The 22,725-nt window shown below is 35.3% G+C and overlaps 1 protein-coding gene and 1 long non-coding RNA gene across 3 annotated transcripts; one reads left to right on the forward strand and one right to left on the reverse strand.

Annotated features, from left to right (window-relative positions):
• Positions 1-679: 679 nt before the first annotated feature.
• Positions 680-4,576, reverse strand: LOC125146059. 2 transcript variants are annotated; one of them, XR_007144566.1, is made up of 4 exons: positions 4,464-4,576; positions 3,836-3,928; positions 3,095-3,226; positions 680-2,934 (listed from the first exon to the last, which is right to left on the reverse strand). It is a non-coding gene; the product is annotated as an uncharacterized LOC125146059 (long non-coding RNA). The 2 variants fall into 2 exon arrangements; XR_007144565.1 differs by having other exon boundaries at positions 680-3,226.
• A 7,151-nt stretch (positions 4,577-11,727) lies between these two features.
• On the forward strand, positions 11,728-14,355 carry nkx2.4a (NK2 homeobox 4a). The gene is made up of 2 exons (XM_027172700.2): positions 11,728-12,551; positions 12,964-14,355. The coding sequence occupies exons 1-2, from the start codon at positions 12,182-12,184 to the stop codon at positions 13,644-13,646; spliced, it is 1,053 nt and encodes a 350-aa protein (XP_027028501.1). The 5' UTR covers positions 11,728-12,181; the 3' UTR covers positions 13,647-14,355.
• The last annotated feature ends 8,370 nt before the right edge of the window (positions 14,356-22,725 follow it).

A 22,725-nucleotide genomic window follows, 5' to 3' on the forward strand; every position in this document is an offset into this window, starting at 1 on the left:
ATTATTTAAGATGTAGGCTACTGGTCTGTTATTATGGGACGAGGACCAAGGTCATCAATCATGTTGTGTATTGTATTGTAATTTTTATTATCAGTTGTTTTAACCTTACTACTGTGAGGAATCACACATGCTGTGTCAAAACAAAGGTACTGTATGTCTAAAACATTCAGTTTGAGATACTTAATTTTATAAAAAGCTATGTTATTATTAATTTAATCCTGCCCCACCAGAATGTATATTAATGAGCTACTGCTGAAAGTAAATGTACATAGTTTTGTAAATCCTAAATATACCCAGCAAACAAAGAGATTTTCCTTTATTTGAACATCTTGTTTGCCTTTGCTTTGTTTTTGGGAACTATTTTATAATAATTTGGGTAAAAAGGTAAATAAAAAATAGTAAACAAGTTTTTGTCCATAATTATCTCAATGTATTTTTTATATTTTTTTTCTGATAAAGCTTTCAGAATCATATTTCATTTATGAATAGACATTATGCAGGCAATTATTATTTTTGCATGTCATTTATTTGGTTAGATAGTCAGTGTTAAACAGTTTACAAGTATCTCACTAGCTATTTTTATTTGATGGGAAAATATGGACTTTCTTCTTTTAATAAATAAATCAAATGAGTATTTTTAAGATTTGTAAAAAATTCAGATTAATTTAAAGACACAGTATTTAATTAAATTTATGGTGCACATTGAGGTATTTGCTGTTAGGCTGCTATTTAGGCTCATACATAGGATGGGGTATTTTGCTGCCTCTTTGACAGAACAGGAGGAATCTGTTTCGGAGTGGATTCACCAGGATTTATCTATGAGGTGTAATGGTTCATATGTTTCAGTACTCAGCCAGTAGCTGTATTTTACAGTCAGTACAAATGACTGAAGGTGAATGTCAATGGCTTTTATCAGATATGCAACAATAGTTACGAAAAGATAGTAAGATGGAGAAAGGCTTAACACTGTACTGTACACATATACTTCATCATAAGAATAAAGTTAAGAAAGTGCTTCTTTTATATATAAGTTATTTAATTAACTTGTTTGTGAGAGAATATCAGTTAGAGGAATCTGAAGGCCAAGCTGCTGTCTCACTGTCCTGAAGAATGTAAGCAATGCTGCCAGAAATAGACACGCATGAGCTGCACTGTTAAAAAAAAATCATAGCACTGAAAACAAGTTGTCCATTTGTCATTCATTACTGATTTAAGGTATATATACTTATATACATATATGATCCAGAACACCTTAACCAAACTTTGCTGTGTTAAAATATCATATGAAGGGTTTGAGTAGCATTTCTTTTCCTGCTTAAATAAAATGTATTGCTCCACAGAACATTACGAGTGTCTGTGAGAAATTGAATGGGTTATGAACCAATCAAAATGGACTTTTTAACACAGGGTCTCATACCTAGGATAATTTAAAACAAAAATAAAAATAAAGATGTGTATATTTTTGTAGAGATTAAATAAAGTGCTAGCAGAACAGTTTTAAATGCTTCAATCTGCTGTATTCTTGGACACTTGTAAGCAATCTTGTATATATCGTCATCATCTGCATTGTTTTCCTGTATAGTATTGTGTTATTTATGTCTGTACCTGAGAGTCACACACTGCTGGAACCAAATTCTAAATAAATCTGATTCTGATTCTGATTCTGATATTGTGTATGATAGAAATGTCAGCTGTCAAGTCTGGACATTCTCCTTTGACCTCTCTCATTAAGACATTTTTTCACAGAGAGATGCTGCTCACTGGGGTGAACTGAGTAAACTGTGATGAGTAGTTTCTGAAATACTCAAGCCAGCATGTATGACAGCAAATTACTTTTTCCCTCCATTCTGATGTTTGATGTGAACATTAACTGAGGCTCTTGACCTGTATCTGCATGTTTTTTATGTATTGTGCAGCTGCAACATGATTGGCTGATTGGATAATTGCACAATTGAGCAGGTGTTTCTAATAAAGTGACCAGTAAGAGCATTTCTTACAATGGGGTTGATGCTGTCAGAATATGTTTTATGTATTAATTCATTCATAAAAGCAAACATACAGAAAGTTAATATGCAGAATGAATAACACATCAGTGAGAGATCTTTGAGATCACATATACAGGGACACTATATAGTTTCACAAGCATACGAAGGCACCTGTACAGTTCATTCTAGAGAGATAATAGTACCAAGTCTCTTCCTGTAACACATGAACATTGCATATGTGTGTAAATCATTTGTTGGTTAATTTGAAAGATTATTTAATGTAGTTAAAAGTTTAATCTTTGTCTATATCTTAACCTCCTGGCAGAAGTAGCCAGGGTTTGACTGAAATTTATGATGCTATAAATATAAAAAAGAAAACTTTTAAATCGCAAAAGCCATATATTATATTGAGTATCAGGTGCAAATTTTTTTATACAATGCTTTTTTGTTGACAACATGCTGAGGCTTTGTTTGACAACAAATTCTGGTCTCATCTGACCACACACAATGCCAGTTGTAGTTGTAATGTTGTGATGTAATGTTTGATAAAGAATAGGTGCTCCCTGAGATGTTCTTAGTAAGGCTGTCTTTTATGTTAGACTTCCACACAGCTTTTTGTCATGAAAATGTTTTTGATAGTTGAATTTTTAACTCAAATGCTACAACAAAATGTAAACAAAGTTTTTTTAAAATCTGAACTCACTGTTTCTGTCCATCACTTTACTCATCACTGTGTGGCCAGATCGTGTGATAAAGGCTCCATCACTTGACAAATTTCCAACAATTTCAGACATGACTGATTATGTGCAAATTCTGATCATTTACAGTATACATTTACTTGGAATGTACGCTATATCTGTCTCTTTTGTGTGACAAAAAGGGTAAAAATATGCTTGTGCGTACCTTTATATTTCTATGAAGGAAGACATGATGACATGAAGACAAGTTCCTGGTAAGTGAAAGCAAATTCTGTTTGTCAAGATTGACTATTTGTTTGCATTTATTTAAAATATTTTTAGAGACATTCTTAATTTGTCACATGCAGTTTTGAGCGGTTTTGAGAGAAAGCAATTTAACTATTTGTTAAAAGCATACTAAAAGCAGCGTACATGTACGGCGCAGTTGTTCAGCATGTACCACATTGCCACCTCACAGCTGAGCATAGGTTACTGGCTGTGTGGAGTTTCTTCGGTGTCCAAGCCTGTGTTTATTCCTCCAGGTTCTCCGGTTTCATCCCACATCTGAACATTATGTTGATATTTGGATTGGTTAAGATTCAATTCAACATTATTTGTATAGCACTTCCAATAATGGACTTTGTCACAATGCAGCTTTACAAAAATTTATAAATTCTAAATAAAATCTTTGAATTTATAAAATTTTCCCAGCGTCTTGTTCTGTGATAGGCTTCAGATCCTCTATGACCCTGGCTCACTAAACATGAGTGTAAGCACTAACAAGAACAAGAAGTCTTTTTTTTTTATTTATTGCATGTAATGTTTATTTTATGCAACCAGTCTGCTCATTTTTTAACTTTGTTGTTCTTTATGATTCCAGTTAATTAGGTGCATAACTGTGATCTTACATAACAGAGACTAAACACTTAACTGAAAACTGAAATGTTTATCTCTTATACTCACCCTGACAAAATCATTTAAAGGAGTCATTATTTCTAACATATAATACACTTCAAAATACAAAAATCATTCTCTCTCTCTCTCTCTCTCTCTCTCTCTCTCTCTCTCTCTCTCTCACACACACACACACACACACACACACACACACACACACACACACACACACACACACACACACACAAAACACGAATTTTAAAGTTTCTTAGTACTTACAAGACACAATGAAGACAGAACTTGCGTTTACAGGAGGAAGAGAGAAAGCGTTGATATGCTGGTCTTTTTTGTGAAACTGCATGTAACTGATATCTGTAGAGATGAAGTAAACAAACAAATCATAGTAACACAATAAGAGCAAATAAATTTAATAAACTTCCCACTGTCAATCTTATCTTTGTAATGTGCCACAGTTATAAAATTTTTTGCATATATATATATATATATATATATATATATATATATATATATATATATATATATATATATATATATATATATATATACTTAATTTTGATTTGATACTTAACTTTTATGTCAGAGAAGTAACTTTATTTTAAATACCAATTTAAACTAAACTACCAATACAGTAAACTACCAATTACTGTACAGTATCACAGGGTGAAGATTTTGATAGTGAATTGATTTTAAATTGTTCATCATAGTTTTTTGTCAATGATTTTTTGCTTGTAGTTGTTTTAGAGTTCAGCATGTGCAATTTCACTGAAACTGACAATAATTAATTCCAACTACAAAACCACTGCAATCTGCACTCTGGGTTTTGCATTAAAACAATGGAGAATATAACATAACTAAAAGTGGCAAAAGAAATGCTTAAGAAACTTACACACTCTTCTTTAGAGGAATTTAATCCTTCAGCCTGTGTACAGAAAGGATGTGGTAATAATTAATTAACAGCACTGCACAACAAATTTGTTATTAAATTGCACATTTAATGACGTCAATAACCTTATTGGATTTTTGAGTTTTCAATAGATAATGTTAAAATGTTGAAATGATGAAATGATTCAAATGATGTCAAATGATGTCAAAGTCCAAAAAATAAAAATAAATCTAACAGCCATGAAAACATTTTAGTTCTTTTGCATTTCAATTAATGTACTGCATTTGTATTTGTGATAACAGAATATCCATGAGACAAAATAGAATAAACCTTTATTAAATCAATTTAAATTGAAGTTTATTCAGTTATAGATGTTAAAGATGTAGTTTTGACACTGGGGGAGGTTAAAGAGTTGACAGCATCATTCATAACTTTCTTGTATTACTATGTATTTGTTGTGCATTTAATATTGGTCGTTATTAATATGATAAATACCACAACTAGCTACATAAACCACAACTATTAATTTTACTGCTGAATAAATATTATAAAATATTATTTGTTGATCTATTTATCTTTCTGTGCCACCATGTTTGAATAACAACTTATAACTATTATTTACAATGTATAGATTCATTCAGTTATGCATTAGTTTTCGGAAAACAAACAGCAGTTTAAACAACAACGCTACAATTTCACTAAGCCAATAATCTTATATAATGTTGCTGTACCCTTTAGTGCTAATGCTGGGACAAATGTGCTCATTCTGCAGCTGTTACTCACAAGTTCTAGTGTCTTGTTTCGTATCGTTTCCCTTTGGCTCCTTTTGTTTTCCATTCTTATGTGTTTATATCACACTCATATTTCACTAAAACAAAAGAGCTATAAGAATTTGCAGAAATGGGGAAAAATTACAGGGTTGTCAGGTTGTAAGAATGACCTGAGTTAAAAGTAAAAGAAGCCAACGGGAATGAATTTGTCTATTAATGCTCTGAAGTGAAAGTGTTTGCAAGATATATGACTAGAATATTACCATTTTGTCAAATTGCTTTGGTTATATTGCTCTTTTCATCCCATGTACTGTCTTTAACAGGAAAATGCGAGTGCACATAATCATATTCTTCTTAAATTTTCAATACTCTGATGCAGTTATACAAAAATCTTTATCAAATAATTATGTAGAGTCAGTGTTTGGAAAACAGTGTGTACTGTTTATATATTTTAACACTGAGATAATAAAAAAAATTGTTGTTAAATAAATGTGAAATATTCATTTGGATATTTTGTAAGGTATCGCATGCCTTCAGGATGTTATCTGTTGTGTATTGCATGATGCATAATATCAGAATATACATTTAATTTACGGCATGTATAGTATATTTACATTTCACTTATCACTTAACTTTAGTTATGTTTGGTTATTACAAGGTTAAAATACCTAACAGATAAAAATCTATTATAAACAAACAAACACAAAATTTTATGCACTGAACATTACATCTGATTGCTTTTTGGCCCTAATCCTAATGCAAATTTAAATTAAATCCTGACCCTGGCATTTTCTATGGTTCCTGAAGTATTGGGATTAGGACTCTAACAAAGAGGAAAGCTAATTATCCTGTTGGGAAAAATGTCCAGCAGAGGCAGCAGGCTAGTCAGAACAGCTGAGGATTTTCTTACTTAGTTGCAGAAAATGTTCAATTTCCTGATACTAATGAGTGAATCAGACATTAAGCACCAAAACTATTTTTGTTCAAATAACTCAACAGTTCAAACACACAAGCCTCAAGCGCATATCTTGGAATTCTAATATCATGTCAGTCTGACTTTGTAAATTACTTTGTGCACTTTTGCACATAATTGTCAAATATTAAACTACAGCAGATATTCTGTAAGAGAAACTATCTAACTTTGTGAATCAATATTGGTAACTTTAACAATATCTGGAATTTGTAACTGTTTAATGATAAAGAAGAAAATTCTCGATCTCCACTCGATCTTCTCTATTCTTAAACACAGTCTGCTTTCAGAGAATAAGACTAAATAATATTACTCTGCTTTATTATGAGACCTCTCTGAGTGTTTCCTTAATGCCTTGGAGACTTTTGTACAAGATTCTATTTTGTCTAATTCTAGGTGGATTTTCTTAACTTTAAAAACATGGTGGACATTTAAATAATTTACTACTACTACTACTACTACTACTACTACTACTACTACTACTACTACTAATAATAATAATAATAATAATAATAATAATAATAACAATAACAATAACAATAACAATAACAATAATAATAATAATAATAATAATAATAATAACAATAATAACAATAATAATAATATTGCAATAGGAAAATTTTATACTTAAAATAGTCACTTACCCCCAAAAGTAAGTAATACATGTTTTAGATACAATTGAATAGTGTATTGCTCTCACAAATAACAGAGACATAAGTTAAATAAATCATACACAAATATAAAGCTGTGCTATGATTATTATCAGATATCAGATTGTAGCATGGCATATAGTTATCTCTGTTGTATCTTGTATCCCCATGTTTTTAGCCAGTTTGTATGTTTTTGTTTGTTTTGTTTTGTTGTTTTTTTAGATTGAAAATCAATAAGTTGTAAATACTCACATACATGCACAGCAAACGAGTAAAAGATAATAAAAATTCTTCTTAAATTCGCCATCATGGTAAATACGCTTTCCTCATCCCAATAAGAAAACAAACACATCAATTCTCAGATTTCGTTTGTTTCGCATTACACATAAAGCTTTTATGCATTTAAGATATACAAAACAGATTAAAACTATACGCTGCTTTAGATGCTTCTTCCTCTAGATCACTGTGTTTTTTGCTACCTATTAGCATCATTTCGTCTATCGAGCTCCATTAATTGCGTGTGAATGAAAACTTGGACTGAAGAATACGGTTTTGGAGAGGCCTGTCAGATACTTAGAGCTCTTGGGAGGACCTTTAACCTTCTTCACAGTGGGTATGTATCGCTTAAGGAGCTGCGACAAGCACCTGCAGGCTTTGGCCCAAAATGGGTCACAAATAATACGTGAGCACTGCCTTATATGAATTATTCTCTTAGGACAAGCCGGTTAAAAAAAGATTTTTAATTTAAAAATATCTGAATACCAGACAGCCTTGTCGGATAAAGTTATTTGCAAAGTGTCGTAGAAAATTAGAAATACATTCAGCACGTGCAACACTGTGACTGTATAAAACCTGTGTTACAAACCTGAAATAAACACAATATTCGATATTAGAAATATCAGCTAGATGAAAATAAGAGCTATTCATGTGATTGTCATATAATGGACTGAAACGTACAGATGTGCAAGCTTGCCAAATAGCCAAATGCAATCTCACATATTACACTATAATTCACTGTAAAATGGTTCAAATATTACACGCCAAGACAAATGCACATAAAATGGAGTGTGTATCTAGGTCTAAATGCTCTTTAGCTATAATGAATCGTTTTGAGATTAGATGATGTTAACATAAAGTTCAAATTAGTCAACATAAAGATAACAATAATTGCGCTAAAAAGAGATATATATCAAGTTTATTTGTTTATTTATTTGTTATTCAGAGTTAGCTTGTTTGTGGCATTGCATATAAGAATTGGGATAAAATAAAAATAATAAACACCAAAATTAACCTTAATAAACACTAAAATTAACCCAAATAGGCAATTTTATACTATAATATATAAGATCTTTTCTAAGTCATATGGATTTCTGAATTATTTCAAAACAAAATGTACCTATATTCTGATGTGGACACGAGGGTTTTAAAAGTGTCTTTGATAAATGATTCACCAGAGATGTTAGAAATATTAACATTTAACGGAAATTGTTATTCTATTGTTAATAATATATTAATTAATAATATACTTTTTTGGATGATAATAATAATAATAATAATAATAATAATAATAATAATAATAATAATAATAATAATAATAATAATAATAATAATAATGTGTTTTTTTTATTAATACAGTTGCTATCTTAAAGCTTTCAGATACACTGCACCATTTAATGAAAATGTTCCTTGAGCTATTTACATTAAGGCGCTTAATAAGATAAATGCGTTTTTCCCAAGTAGGTAACTTTAGCCTTCCACCCAACGGGACCTGACGTGCTACGGGTTTCTTGCAATTACAAAGGTAACAGATTTGATATGATGATCTTAATTTATGTAAATTGTCCTCTAAATTAACAGAACAAAGAGCCAGTGTGTTGGTCGTGGATCTTCGGTTCCGCATCCTCGTGGCGCTTGGTTCAAATTGGATGCTACCCCTTGAACGTGAGCCTTAGTGGTTCAGTACACAGTTGTGTAATTAAAATCGAAGAAGTGCGTCTTGAAAAGTTATTGTATGTCGTGGGTGTTCTGCTTAAGCGAGAAGGAAAAATTAATCATCTCTTTTAGAGCCATGTCTTACGCTCTTTTAAGCGACCCGTGAAGCGCCTTGGAGAGATCAAGCTCTTTAAAAGTTTAATTTTACGCATAATGTAGCAGTCAAAACACAGCTTACTCAATCGCACTGTTCTGTGCCACCCGTTTGTTTACACACTATAGTTACACACTGTACGTTACTGTGGAACCTGGCTACTGCGCTGTCAGTATCCTGTTTCTGGACACTGTGTTCCACCGCTGACTGTGTAAGATGATGGCTGGGGAGCTGCGCTCTCACTCGGAGCGCTTTTGGCCCTCAGGTTCCTCTCAGTCCTTCATCCGCCTGTTATAGCCCCATCAGCCACTATAGAGAACATGCGATTTTGCCCTTTCTCTCTGCAGCAAACTGCTGACTTTCCTTAAAATTGATCTTTTTTTAAGTGTGAATGCATTATGCCGTGATCTTTCAGACATCAACCATCAAAGACTAAGTGCAGCTCGGATAAAAAGAGCATATATGATGAATACAACACCAACATTTATTTATTTGATGACTGACCAATGGCGCTTAACATTTCTACCGCCTTTGTGAGCCATGGAAGGGAAAGGAACTTGAGGGGATCATACAATATCTTGATAACCACCTCAAGGTCAAACCAAATAGCTCTCTCAGGAAAACTACGGATATCTTTTTTTAGTGCCTCCATAGTAAACATGTTGTTAATAGTCCATTGACTTGCGTCTATTTACTGGCTTCATTTTATAGCAAGATAAATAAAGTCAACATTGTTTTACCCAGTCGTTCAGTCTTGCGAAGTGAGACACTGCATACATATATTTGACGTGGTTTTAGGTTACATATTAATAAGCTTTCTATTAAGAAACAGGCCTACCACGTAGATTTATAATCACATAATTCTGCCACTCAGGACTGTCCAAACTTAATATTCACCAAACCATTATCCACGCATTTTACAATAACACATTTAAATTCCACGCCTATTAATCGGTTTTACTGTAAGGTACAGTTTTTATGTACGAATACATGCATATTTCTTTACTGGGTTTTCGTTTTGCATTGCAGCTATCTTCATATATACATTCTAGCACGCTCGCCCGTGCGCGCGCGCGCACACACACACACACACACACACACACACACACACACACACACACACACACACACACACACACACACACACACACACACACCCCACACGCACATGCACCCACACATAGGCAAGGTCATACAGAGGAATCTATGAGCCATCAAGAAACCTGTGCTTGAATACAAACCATTTTTCCATACAGGTTAGTTATCATTCCTTTCTTACCTAAGAAATATCTATATAGGCTACCGAAGAACAGGGACAACATGACAAACCAATCCGTTTGAATACCTCATATAACGTGGTCCACTACATTCCAGTCTTTTCTGCGTTTCTTTATTCGAGTGATCTTGTCCTGAATGAAGTAAGAACATTTTTCTTAAGCAGAGATGAAATCCTGATCGGTCACCAGTGTCGTGTTTCTGGTGAGCTGCAGTGAGGCGCGCGCTTGGCCCGCGGTCGCGCTCTCTGTCTTAATATTGCACAAGGTTGAGTGGCCGGCCTCATTTACCTAATGGCGGAGGCACACACATGCCAGCCAAGTTTCTGCGAGCGACTACGCAACATCAATCTAGTCTAACAAGGCTAGTTGATGTCTTAAATTACGACTTAACAAAATGCATCGGATATTAGCCAAGTACTGATTTTGGAATGTATTTGAAAACTGAGATACGCTGAGCCTAAAGTTACTCAAGTCGAATATATGAGTAAGATGTATTGATTTTTAAATATTTAAGTGTAACTATATACGCTATGATGAAACTTTAGAATTTGTTTTTTATTTGTATTTTTTACAGTGGGTTTTTTTTTTCCAGAAATTGGAGCTTTTAACAATAAACCTGCGTCTGTTTGTTCTGCTCGAATCAAAACGCGTATCTGACCTTTTTAAATACATGCATTAAATAAATGCAATAATTTGGTTAATATGTGTTTAAGACAAACTATTTTCATTGATGCTGGCTTTGACAGAGTTTTGGTTAAAAGGCTGGTTGTGAATGAACTTAAACTTTTTCATCCTCTTTTTAGATAAATTGGCTTTCATTTCACCTGTAGAACAGACAGATTCAATTAACAATAATAATATAAACAATTAACATAATATCTATCTATCTATCTATCTATCTATCTATCTATCTATCTATCTATCTATCTATCTATCTATCTATCTATCTATCTATCTATCTATCGCTCTCTCTTTCTATGCATTTATATATGAATAGATGAGGGAGAGAGAGAGAGAGAGAGAGAGAGAGAGAGAGAGAGAGAGAGAGAGAGAGAGAGAGAGCATAGAAAACGATGCAGTCATTACACTTACCGTTCAATAAAACACACTGAACGAAGAAATGCAGTTTTCTAAGGCAGCAATATATTGCAGAAGAATATAGTATCATATCCGATTTCAACGACAGAATCGCAAGAGCGATAAACCTTATGAACCTAGATAAAGGTCAGTGCTCTTTGTACTCGGCTAATGTGTATACAGAAAGTAGTCTTACATATGATTTCCAGTATCACTTTTTTGTGGTCAGAATTTTTTATTTTTTTTATTTTTTTTTTTTTTTACTTTGAGCTAATTTGGAAGAGCCCCTCTCTGGTAGTGCAAAATGATGCTCAAGGCGCATAAATTAGGTCATACAATGGAGAGGCCTTCATTGTGCCTCTTTGCTAGTGCTCGGTGGCGCTTATGTCTCGTCAAAGTGCTCTCAAACTTGGGGGAAAAGTATGGAATTCCCTATTGACGCTGAGCAACAGCGCGTCGGATAAAAAGTTGTGCTGATCCGTTTGATGGAATCAAAACAGAGGCTCAGAGAAAGGAACACTCGTTTAAATGATTATTCTGCTACTGTATAACCAAAAAATTGGAATTGTTGGACGGGGAGACATTGTAACTAACGCGGGAGGCTTAACTTAATATGAAACTAAAAGCATTTTTTCCTTCAATTATCTAGCCGAGATGTCAATGACTATTGTTTGCTGGTGCGGGCCATCGCTCCGCCCCTCATGTTTGTCGTAAACCTGGCGCCTGGCTACAATAAACCCAAGATGAGAGTGGCCAGGGCTCGCCTCCTCCTCGAAGGCGATCAATCGGATCTCAGGCAACTACTGCAAGCGTTCTCTTACGTCGACGCGCGCGAGAACGACGCGGCCGAGCGGCTCCACCACGCGCATCCCCGCCTCGCTTTTCTGAACCATGTCGCTGAGCCCAAAGCACACGACACCGTTCTCAGTGACAGACATTCTCAGCCCCATAGAAGAGACGTACAAGAAGTTTAGTGGTATGGAGGGCTCTGGGAACCTGGCATCTCCGTTGGGAGCCTACCGGCAACCTCAGGTGTCCCAGACTGGCATGCAGCAACACTCGATGGGCCACAACGCCACGGTGGCCAGTACTTACCACATGCCCCACACCGTCTCCCAGTTCTCCCACAGCGCAATGAGCGGCTACTGCAACGGAAGCATTGCCAACATGGGCGATCTGCCCTCTTACCAAGACACTATGAGAAGCAGTGCGGCGGCAACAGGGTGGTACGGCGCCAACCCCGACCCAAGATATTCAACAAGTAAGTAGCATTGTTTTAAAGTTTTCTTTGTTTGATTGTTGTTTGTTTGTTTGTTTGTTTGTTTTTTTGCTTGACAAATCAGTTATTACTCTAAAATTAAATATTGAATTTTCAACTATGTACTAGTTGAACTAATACATGTTTTAGACCATGGATGAGTTTTACGTGTTAATGTAATTTAGTGTCACTTAGTGATATAACCTCATTGGTAATTTATCAGACATTAAGAGATATGTAATTAATTAAATGCGTTGCGTTGGATTATGTTACTTATTAAATATAAATTTGTCCGCTTGTGTATTTACTCGGTATTTATAACAGCAATATGCAACGTTATTTAAAAGTACGATACCATTTATTCTGTTTCTATTGGTGACTTAACGGCCGTACGTGTTTATGTATATTTTTTAAGTTTCTAGATTCATGGGACCTTCCACAGGTATGAACATGAGCGGAATGGGAACGCTGAGCGGGATGGCGGACGCCACCAAAGCCATGACCCCGCTGCACGCAGCGCCCAGGCGGAAGCGACGTGTCCTTTTCTCTCAAGCCCAAGTCTACGAGCTCGAGCGAAGGTTTAAACAACAGAAGTACCTTTCAGCACCCGAACGGGAGCACCTGGCCAGCATGATCCACCTGACTCCCACTCAAGTGAAAATCTGGTTTCAGAACCACCGCTACAAGATGAAACGGCAGGCCAAGGACAAGGCGGCGCAGCAGATGCAGCAAGAGAGCAACATGTGCCAACAGCAGCAGTCGCCCAGGCGGGTGGCTGTACCCGTGCTAGTCAAGGACGGAAAGCCGTGCCAGAACGGCTCCAACACTCCGACACCCAGCCAACAGCAACTGCAGCAGCAGCAACATCAGCAACAGCAGAATAGCTCTGGGGTCGTGCTTCCTGCCACAAGTAACTCTATAAATCAACACCAGAGTCAGCAGGTGGGAGCCTTAGTACAGGCCCAAGACCTAGAGGAAATGTCACCCAGTCCTCCATCTCTCCACTCTTCACTAAACAGCATGGGACAGATAGACACGTCTGTAGATTACACTAGCAACATGGTCACATCAAACCTGCTTTATGGCAGGACGTGGTAGGACTGATTCATCATCATTTTATCCTTTTTTATATATATACAAACTCTAACTCTGAAGTGAAAACGAGGCCAAAATAGACATCGGTGTGGGAAAGTGGAGTGTGTACGGATAAAACAAGGCTTTGGGTCAAGCCACCTTTTCTTTATCCAGGGCATATTTTTTTCCACATTAAACACTTCTGCCATTGAAGGACAAGATGTCATTTATAGCCTTACTCTGTGTGTTTTGGACTCCCCTTTATTATCGTAGTAGAAGGTACCCGTTGTTGAACAAGGTCGCCGCTCTCAGCAGTGGTACACAAACAGAAAACGGGATGCCTGGGTGTCAGGTACAAACTTTTGATCTATAGAAGATCTTCGAGTGACTTGATCTTACAACGAACCTCCCGCGATGAACAATTGAATTTATTCTGATATGACTATTGTAAGCTAATGTATCCTTTTAGATTAATGAAAAGTAGGGATTGTATATTTGGCTAACACTTAATTTTCTGTTTACCTGTAATATAAATGACAATTTTTTGGTGGTTTATTTTATTTCCTTTTTTGTAAGTTAAGACAAACACATACACTATGGCTGCTGTATATGTTTCACACCAATTGAACGTTGACAATAAATCGATTGAAGTACAAGTCATTCTCCGGGAATTAATTTGGAGTGAGTTGCATTTAGGCCCGTGGTACCACTGAGCATCAATAGAACGGAAAATAACGACCGTGGAAGTAAAGTAAACTGCGTCAAATAAATAAGATAAATATTACAGTTTACGCGCTGGGAAGCAGAATACTTCATAGCAGTTACATTTACTTATTTAAAACAATTAAACATGAATCTGCGGATCGTTTTTACAAAATAGTTGCGAATTAAGCTGTTTTTAGAATATGAAATACAAATGATTAACGGCTATTGTTTGTCACTCTTTATATATTTTTATAAGCATCGCTTTTATAAATACGAGCTTTGATTGTTTATTATATATATATATATATATATATATATATATATATATATATATATATATATATATATATATATATATATATATATATGTGTGTGTGTGTGTGTGTGTGTGTGTGCGTGTGTGTGTGTGTGTGTGTGTGTGTGTGTGTGTGTGTGTGTGTTTGTTGTGTGTTATGGCTTTGTTTATTTATATATAAGCAGTGTATAATATATTACTTTAATGAAGGGTTTTTAATGACTAATACAGGGAGTTCTGACCCAAAATTATAGGCCGTTTAGTTGTCCTGTCGTTTTAAAAATGTGATGTCAGAGTTATGTGAAGAGGATTGAGAATTATTTTAACATTTTTTATTTATTCTATTTGTTATTATTTATGTCATCTATCTCACTATCTCAACTTTTTCATCTCCTCCATTTTTATTATGTATTCTAGCTGATGGTTAAATTACTTTGCCATTTAGAGCGAAACAGGAGCTAAATTAAATTACTGAGGAATTAATACAAAAGCCTGTTTGTAGGCAGTCATTGCTATAAAGGCTTTTATCAATAGCAAAACGCCTTTCATTTAGACTATTGAACTAGCATGGTCACTAATATAACTACTAAACAGTTATTGTGAGTGAATAGTAGAGTAGAGTATCCTTGGTCGAAGGGCCCACACAATTAGAAACACAGGTATTTATTTATAATAATAGTGTTCCTGTCCAGCTGGATTTTTTTTTATAAACATTGTTAATTTCGTTAGTTCAAGTGTTTATTTGATACAAATTATTTTTACTGTACTGTTTTAATCAATATGCAGCTACCCCAGGGAGGCTAATAAATGTTTTTTTTTTTTACTTATTATAAATTAGAATTGGATGTAATTCTACATAATGTTAGAGAACTCACAAACTATTATGTTTATTCCAAAATAATAATAATGTTTCTTCTGTTTGTTCTTCATCATCCTATAATAATAATAATAATAATAATAATAATAATAATAATAATAATAATAATAATAATTAGTAAGTAATTTATTATTATTATTATTATTATTATTATTATTATTATTATTATTATTATTATTATTATTATTATTATTATTATTATTAATCAGGTCTTGTTTGTTTCTTTGTTGGTTCAACCAACTAATACAGCTCATGGAAGTGATAAAAAAAAAAAAGCCCTAGCAAAGTGCTGTAGAGAAATCTAAGGACTTTTATGGTGTACTGTGTATAGTCGATTACATTGAAGCTCAGTTATTATTGAGAATGTATTTTGAGAATGATAATCACCCTTTAGAAAATTAGTACAGGACATCTTTCTTCTGAAAGAAAATATTGCTTTCAAAACTTTATGTGGTTCATTATCTAACAGGTTAATAAAGGTTATATGGGCAGTGTTAGATGACTGCTGTGAGATAATGGTTCTGTTGTCCAACATATCTGAAAAGCATGCTTTAACCTGTTGCCACCTGATTATGATATTTCTTTAAGTGGGCATTGGAAGATTGAATCCATGTGCAAATTGCATCCCAATAATATGTTGAGGATAGTGGCTGGATTTAAATGACAGATTATGACCTTGTTTTGGCCTCATCATTCTGAATCTTTAGTGGCATGCTTTAAGGACTCTCAAAATCCTCTAAACACTTACAACGCATGCAACATCAACATAAAATGTTCTTTTTTTTTAATCACACAATTGTGATTGCTAAATTGAAACTACTTCTAATAAGAGTAATGTTAGAAAAAAACAAAACTGTTGTAATTAATACTGAATATGCCACTATGTAATACAGTATTTAAATTATTACCTATATTATATCTGAAAAAATATTATATATGATAAATATTAATTAGATTTGATCAATTTCAGTACTAAAATATATGATGAATTCTGAGTTCAAAGTAACAGATGGGGATGGATTCTCTGGTCCTGGTCCTAATAGTCTTTAAGATGTTTACAACCTTCAGAGGATCTTAGACACCTTACAGAAAAGGTGTAAAAATTACATACAACAGCTTTTCCATCATGCAGTGTAGATGCCTACTACATAATTGCAAGCTTTTTTTTAAACCATTTATTCAACACTTGGAAAATACAAATATAAAGGTTCAAAGAGAGTAGATTTTTTGGAGCGCTATTCTTTGCTGCTAATTGCAGGATCCAAACGAATTCTTAACAGCAAGTAATTTGAATCCAGGCTGGAGGCCTTGTCTGTATTTTTTCCTACCATTATTCTACTTAATATGTCAGAAGGTCTGATCGCAGAGAAACCTTTTCAAGTTCTATTGATGTGTCTTTCAATTGACCATGGTGACCTAGCAACCTGGCCATCACTAATTGGTGTAGGCTGCCTGATGTCAGCATTACAGTTTTTGTGGGAACAAATGCAGAGCTCATGAAATAATTTTCTAAATTATAGGAACAATGACTCCAGACTATTTATAGGCAAAACAAGAAGAGGATCTAGAGAATAAAAGAGAAATATGTCTATTAAAAATAGTTTTGAATACTGAATTCTATATTTTTCATGGAAGCATGAAATATAAGGAGCTATGATATATAATCAAAAAGGTAAAAGATGAGTGGCAGAAACAAGGGCATTGGTTTTCATGCTCATAATTGTTTATGATCTTTTGCAAATTGAAATATCTTTTTTCTGTCAAAGGTGAAATAAGCATAATACATCAGTAAATTACTTCTTAGCAGGTGTTATTACACAATTAAATACTTCTGAGCAATTTTGTTGTCATGTACACAATTATTTGATATAAAATCACTGACTGGAGTCTTTTGTTATAGTTTGAATTTTATAACAAGAATGAGACCATAAAGCTCCCCACCCCCACAAACTCAAACACAAGCCAGAGGCTGTACATCCCAAAACATAAGAGCCACTTGTGTTACCACCAATTGAGAAGGTCTGAAATACTTATAGCTAAAAAATAGTTGAATTCTGAGCTTCCTAGTTCAGCCTAGGTCATATTGACACTATACCAATTTTAAAATATTGATTAATGCTGTTAATTTGTGTAATTGTTTTTGTTAAGGTTTTTTAAACCAATCTGTTCACTGTTCTGTTCCTTACTGTTCACATCTCACTACACTGCATTTATTTTCTTCAGATCCTTTGACAATTGCAATTGTACCACACAGCCACCTCAGCAACAGTCCCTATGAGCAGTGCAGCCAAAATGGCTTGGCAAGGTATACAGAATTGAGGCATTTTTATGCAAAACCATGTGCATAAAGTGTATGACACCGTTGGTCCATTGACTGTGTTTCTGCAAATTGTGTGTAAAGTCATGTGGTTATGAGAAGCCATCGGATGAGACAGTACACCATGTAAAACACAATCTTTCCTAATTCTAGTTATTCAAAACTGGCAACAAATAATCCTCCTCCAACAAAAGGAAAAACATCTGAAGAATGTCAAAGGACTCAAAAAGCAATATTCACTCTAATAGATTTCCATAAAATAAGTAAATAATGGCATGTCATTGCTGAGAACTATAGGACACATACAGTTTTATACACACACACACACACACACACACACACACACACACACACACACACACACACACACACACACACACACACACACACACACACACACACACACTCTCTCTCTCTCTCTCTCTCTCTCTCTCTCACACACACACACACACACACACACACACACACACACACACACACACACACACACACACACAAAAACAACAACAACACACACACACAGTTTTTGTGAAGGCAGTTCAAAACTCTAGTGTATACTCCTTCGCATCTACAACATGAGAGAGAGAGAGAGAGAGAGAGAGAGAGAGAGAGAGTGAGAGAGAGAGAGAGAGAGAGAGAGAGAGAGAGAGAGAGATAGAGAGAGAGAGAGAGAGAGAGAGAGAGAGAGAGAGAGAGAGAGAGAGAGAGAGAGAGAGAGAGAGAGAGAGAGTGAGAGAAAGAGAGAGAGAGAGAGAGAGAGAGAGAGAGAGAGAGAGAGAGAGAGAGAGAGAGAGAGAGAGAGAGAGAGAGAGAGAGAAGCATCCCTTATTACCAAACCATGTCACATTCTTCTCAGTGCTTGCCTATGCTGCACTGGCCAGCCTGTAATCCCCCTCCAAGTTCTGCATACATCTTATTCAGGCATCCCATAAGTAGTTAAAGAAACTGTTTTCAGTCGCCACTAATAACTACTGACCTAGAGTGACACAGGCCTACAATGGCTTTGCAAGGCCTGAGTTGCAGAACCAAAGAAGCTGATTAGTACTTGAAGAGGTCTGAAGCAAGAATCAATGGCTGGTCTGTCCCTACCTGCTGGGTTTTGGCTAGCAGTAATTATGGCTGTACACCATTACTTATGCCTCATTAAGTTTAGCAAACATCCCCTAAGAGAAATTTTGTTTTCCTTTGAACAACTCATATCATCTAAATAAGGGACCATATTGACCTAGATGGAAGAGGCACTGTGAAGCAGGACCGTAATAACCAACTTTGAATATCTGGATATTTTGTGAAGTACTTTATTTTAGTTAAAAGGTTTCTCTTTTTTGGTCTACGTATGCATGATTGCAACCATCGTTTTTGAGGAGTGCCCTGTTTCTCTTTTCTCTCCTTCCTAAAGCTAACAACTTACATTAATGAGTAAACAGTGGAAATGCAAGAAAAACATTAGCCATGATTGTTGAAATAGGAGCAAGGAGTAAACATTCTACTCCTTGTGTATCATGCAATAATACTTCATAATTAATTCAAACCAGTTCTCTCACTATTTTTTCTCACTAATTTTACAAAAATTACACTGTCAGAAGCTCAAACCTTTCTCATTAGCTAATCATTTTGTTAATCAGGGATTGAAAATGTTGCAGGGAATGAATTTAAAAAACAACTAGTAAGGAAAATTTTCAGTGAATGTAATCAAAAATGCAGGCAAAATTAATTTAAATGTAAGTAAAAAATATTTAAAAAAAAAATAAGGTCAAAATCAGTTAACCTTCCTTCATTTATATCTTAAACTTTATAATTTACAAATGTAGGCCTGAATTCCTGATTAAAATTCACCACTCCCTGTTCACCTGGTTAACGAAAGATTAACATTAGTGTAATAACATTAGTGATTATAGCCTGGTTTTAAAGAGTGAGTGTAGAAAGTGTACATTTATGCAAGCAGCAAATCACACTGTCACACTGCAAAGGCAAACGACATAAAAATAAATGCGCATGTTTCAGATTAAATACAGTGCTCGTTTTACTGTATACCCTAGGCTTTCCAGAGTTAGAGAATGTTGCTAACCAGCATATTTCTTTCTAACTGGAATTCAACTAAAGAATGGAATATTTTTATAAGCCATTTACCTTTGATATCTATGCACAGGCTTTGCATTCAATTTTTATAAAACAACCAGGAACATTTGTACACCTTGACAAAATGCTCCAGATAACAATAGCATTCTCAAGAGACACAAGTGTCTAAGTTGTATTCACTCCCCAAAATTGAAATCGGCCTTGAATGGGCTGCATTGTAAAGTGCTCAAGTATTTCAGGTCTCTGCTGTGCCTTCACAATACTACACTTTCTAACTAGTCCACAGCTCTGTCCCAATCCCATGTTGCCAAGGCAATGGCCAGCTGCAAGGCTAGGCCTTGTTTGTTTATGGGAGCCAGGCTGGATGGTGGTTCAAATGGATCCGGCCAATAGCACGGATTGTTTGTGTGTGACCACTTCAGACATGTGAGAGGAATGAATGAAGTTGCATATGTTCAGATTCTGCTTCATTATGTGCACCCATTATATGTCCACGCTTAGGTGCTTGCTGGGACATGCTGACAGATGCACACTTTCACATGCACAAACACATGCACACATACATATATACACATGCATGCACAATTACAAAATTTGCTATACAAAACAATGCTAAAAATGCAGTGTGTATTGAAGCACAAATAATTACACAATAATTATAAACTGATATACTAAAGTCATTACAGAAACGAGAAACAACTGCATGAATGATGTTACCATTATGAAGGATTATGGAGAGGGTAACAAATAAAATGATAATTTTTTCCACCTTGGGATAAACAGGTTAACCTAAGTTGTTAATATCACAGTAATGTCCTTGCATTTACCCAAGGGATCAGCCCGCTAATAAGTTTAATCAGCCTAATTAAGAATGTAAAATTAAGTGACAAACACTTTCTTCATTAAGTGCAGATGAACGTAAGCATTTCAGCGCATTTATCATTGTTCTATCCCTGTATACAAACTGGGAAGAGCAAATCTAATACACATACTAAACAAACGCAACGAGCAGAGAAAGACCACCCACTTTCTTTCCAATTATCATCTTGTGGCAACCTGTCTCCTCTTCACCATTCATCAATAGACATAGTACTCCAAGGAAGGCATTTACAATTAGATGCCTGTTGTTCATCTTAATAAATTTCTAGACTGTTGCTTAGAATCAATAGCTTGCAGTCCATGTTCCCCCGAAGACAAACAGGATTACACCCCAAATCCCACGTTCCTGCTCCTGCTCCCCCTCCCGTGTTACCAGGGGGTCAGACACTCAGAGCTAGTATGTGTGCAATAGACATGAACAGAGTGCTATCTATGGTAACATCTGAGTTTTTATATTTGTCTGCTTGTCTGCTAGTCCCTTTGTCTACCTATTATGTATTCACATTTGTAGGTGTCTGTCTTTTCATGTCTGCTTGAATTTCAGGTCTTTTCATGTGATCCATGTTCCCTGCAGCTTTACACATAACCTCCTAAATATGATGCATGTACATTATGCAAATGTAACCAATTAGGCCAGGAAACGCATGGGACAAAGGTGTGTTACAGCTGGCTAGCCTCTTAGTCACAGCAAACGCTGGAGTGTTTGTTTGGCCTGATTTCAGCAGCTGGTCACAGAGGTTAGTTCTAGCAAGCAGGAGAAAGAACATATTCATCCTACCCCGCAGGGGGTACAGACACACTAAAGAGAAAGTTAACTCAGTTTTAGTTCGCTCTTCATGTCATCCCTCCTGGAACCTTTTGGTGGGTTTGATGAAGACACAGGGAAACAGGGACAATATGCATTGCAGCCAGTTCCTCATGTTTTCCCTAAAGTCCTCAGTCCAGCCACACTTCATGGTTAATTAGCATCCTTTAAGCAGCAACATAATCACAACAGCACATTAAAGCTGCCCTAATCAGGCAGACCTAATCCTGGATCTGCACTCTTGCTCACTCTCCCTTACTTTCACAAGACGCATAGTTCCTAGCAGTATTGATTAGAATCAATCAGCAGTTGGTGTTGGAAATCCACTGGAAAAATCAATGATTTTACCAGATCAAATGGTGTTTAGATCATTTATTATTGTTTACAGTTTTAGTTGTCCTCACCTTTAGTTATTTTACTTTTAAGTGAATGTACATTGAATGTGCAGTTGGCTGTGTTATATCTTAAAACACTAGAGAAAAAAATTATATTATTATCAATATTTTCTATTTCTTATCCCCACATGCAGAAATGTATCATTTTAAAAAAGTCTTGCTTTTTCCTATAATCTCTTCTTCTTCTTCTTCTTCTTCTTCTTCTTCTTCTTCTTCTTCTTCTTCTTCTTCTTGTTTTTTTTTTAGCTAATCCATGCTGCAAAATACGCATAAGGTAATTACTGTACTTTTCAAGACTATAAGGCCATAAATTAAAATCTCCAGCAACTTCTCAAGTGACAACTCATCTAATCACAAGGACAATCATGGAGAGGCTATGCTGTTTACTGATTGCACTAATCAAAAATGGCTTCTTCAAAGAGCTCTAATTGTTAAGTTTATCCACAGAATCACATGGTAGATATATGGAGGACACTGTCGTGATTCGTCTAACCCAAAAATCCCATTTGCATTGAGTGCCACCAGAATGCTCTTGACTCCCACAAGTTATCAGCAAACCAGACAATTATTCATCAGGCACAAATTGGCACATCAAAGTCAAATCAGAGAATTATGGAGAGGAACACCCAATGTCGGCACTGAGAGATGTAAGGTAGCCTTTGATTGACCGCATTGCCCTTCCACAGCCATCGCCCACATTACCATGTTTAATTCCCCACAGAGCCTGATCTGACCTCTGGACAAGTGCTAA

Source organism: Tachysurus fulvidraco, chromosome 12 (assembly GCF_022655615.1).
Source record: "Tachysurus fulvidraco isolate hzauxx_2018 chromosome 12, HZAU_PFXX_2.0, whole genome shotgun sequence".
Lineage (NCBI taxonomy): Eukaryota > Metazoa > Chordata > Actinopteri > Siluriformes > Bagridae > Tachysurus > Tachysurus fulvidraco.

Coding starts and splice junctions, on each gene's coding strand:
- nkx2.4a (XM_027172700.2), top strand. CDS start 12,182: ATGTCGCTGAGCCCAAAGCACACGACACCGTTCTCAGTGACAGACATT. Junction 12,552..12,963: donor CGACCCAAGATATTCAACAA/GTAAGTAGCATT, acceptor ATATTTTTTAAG/TTTCTAGATTCATGGGACCT.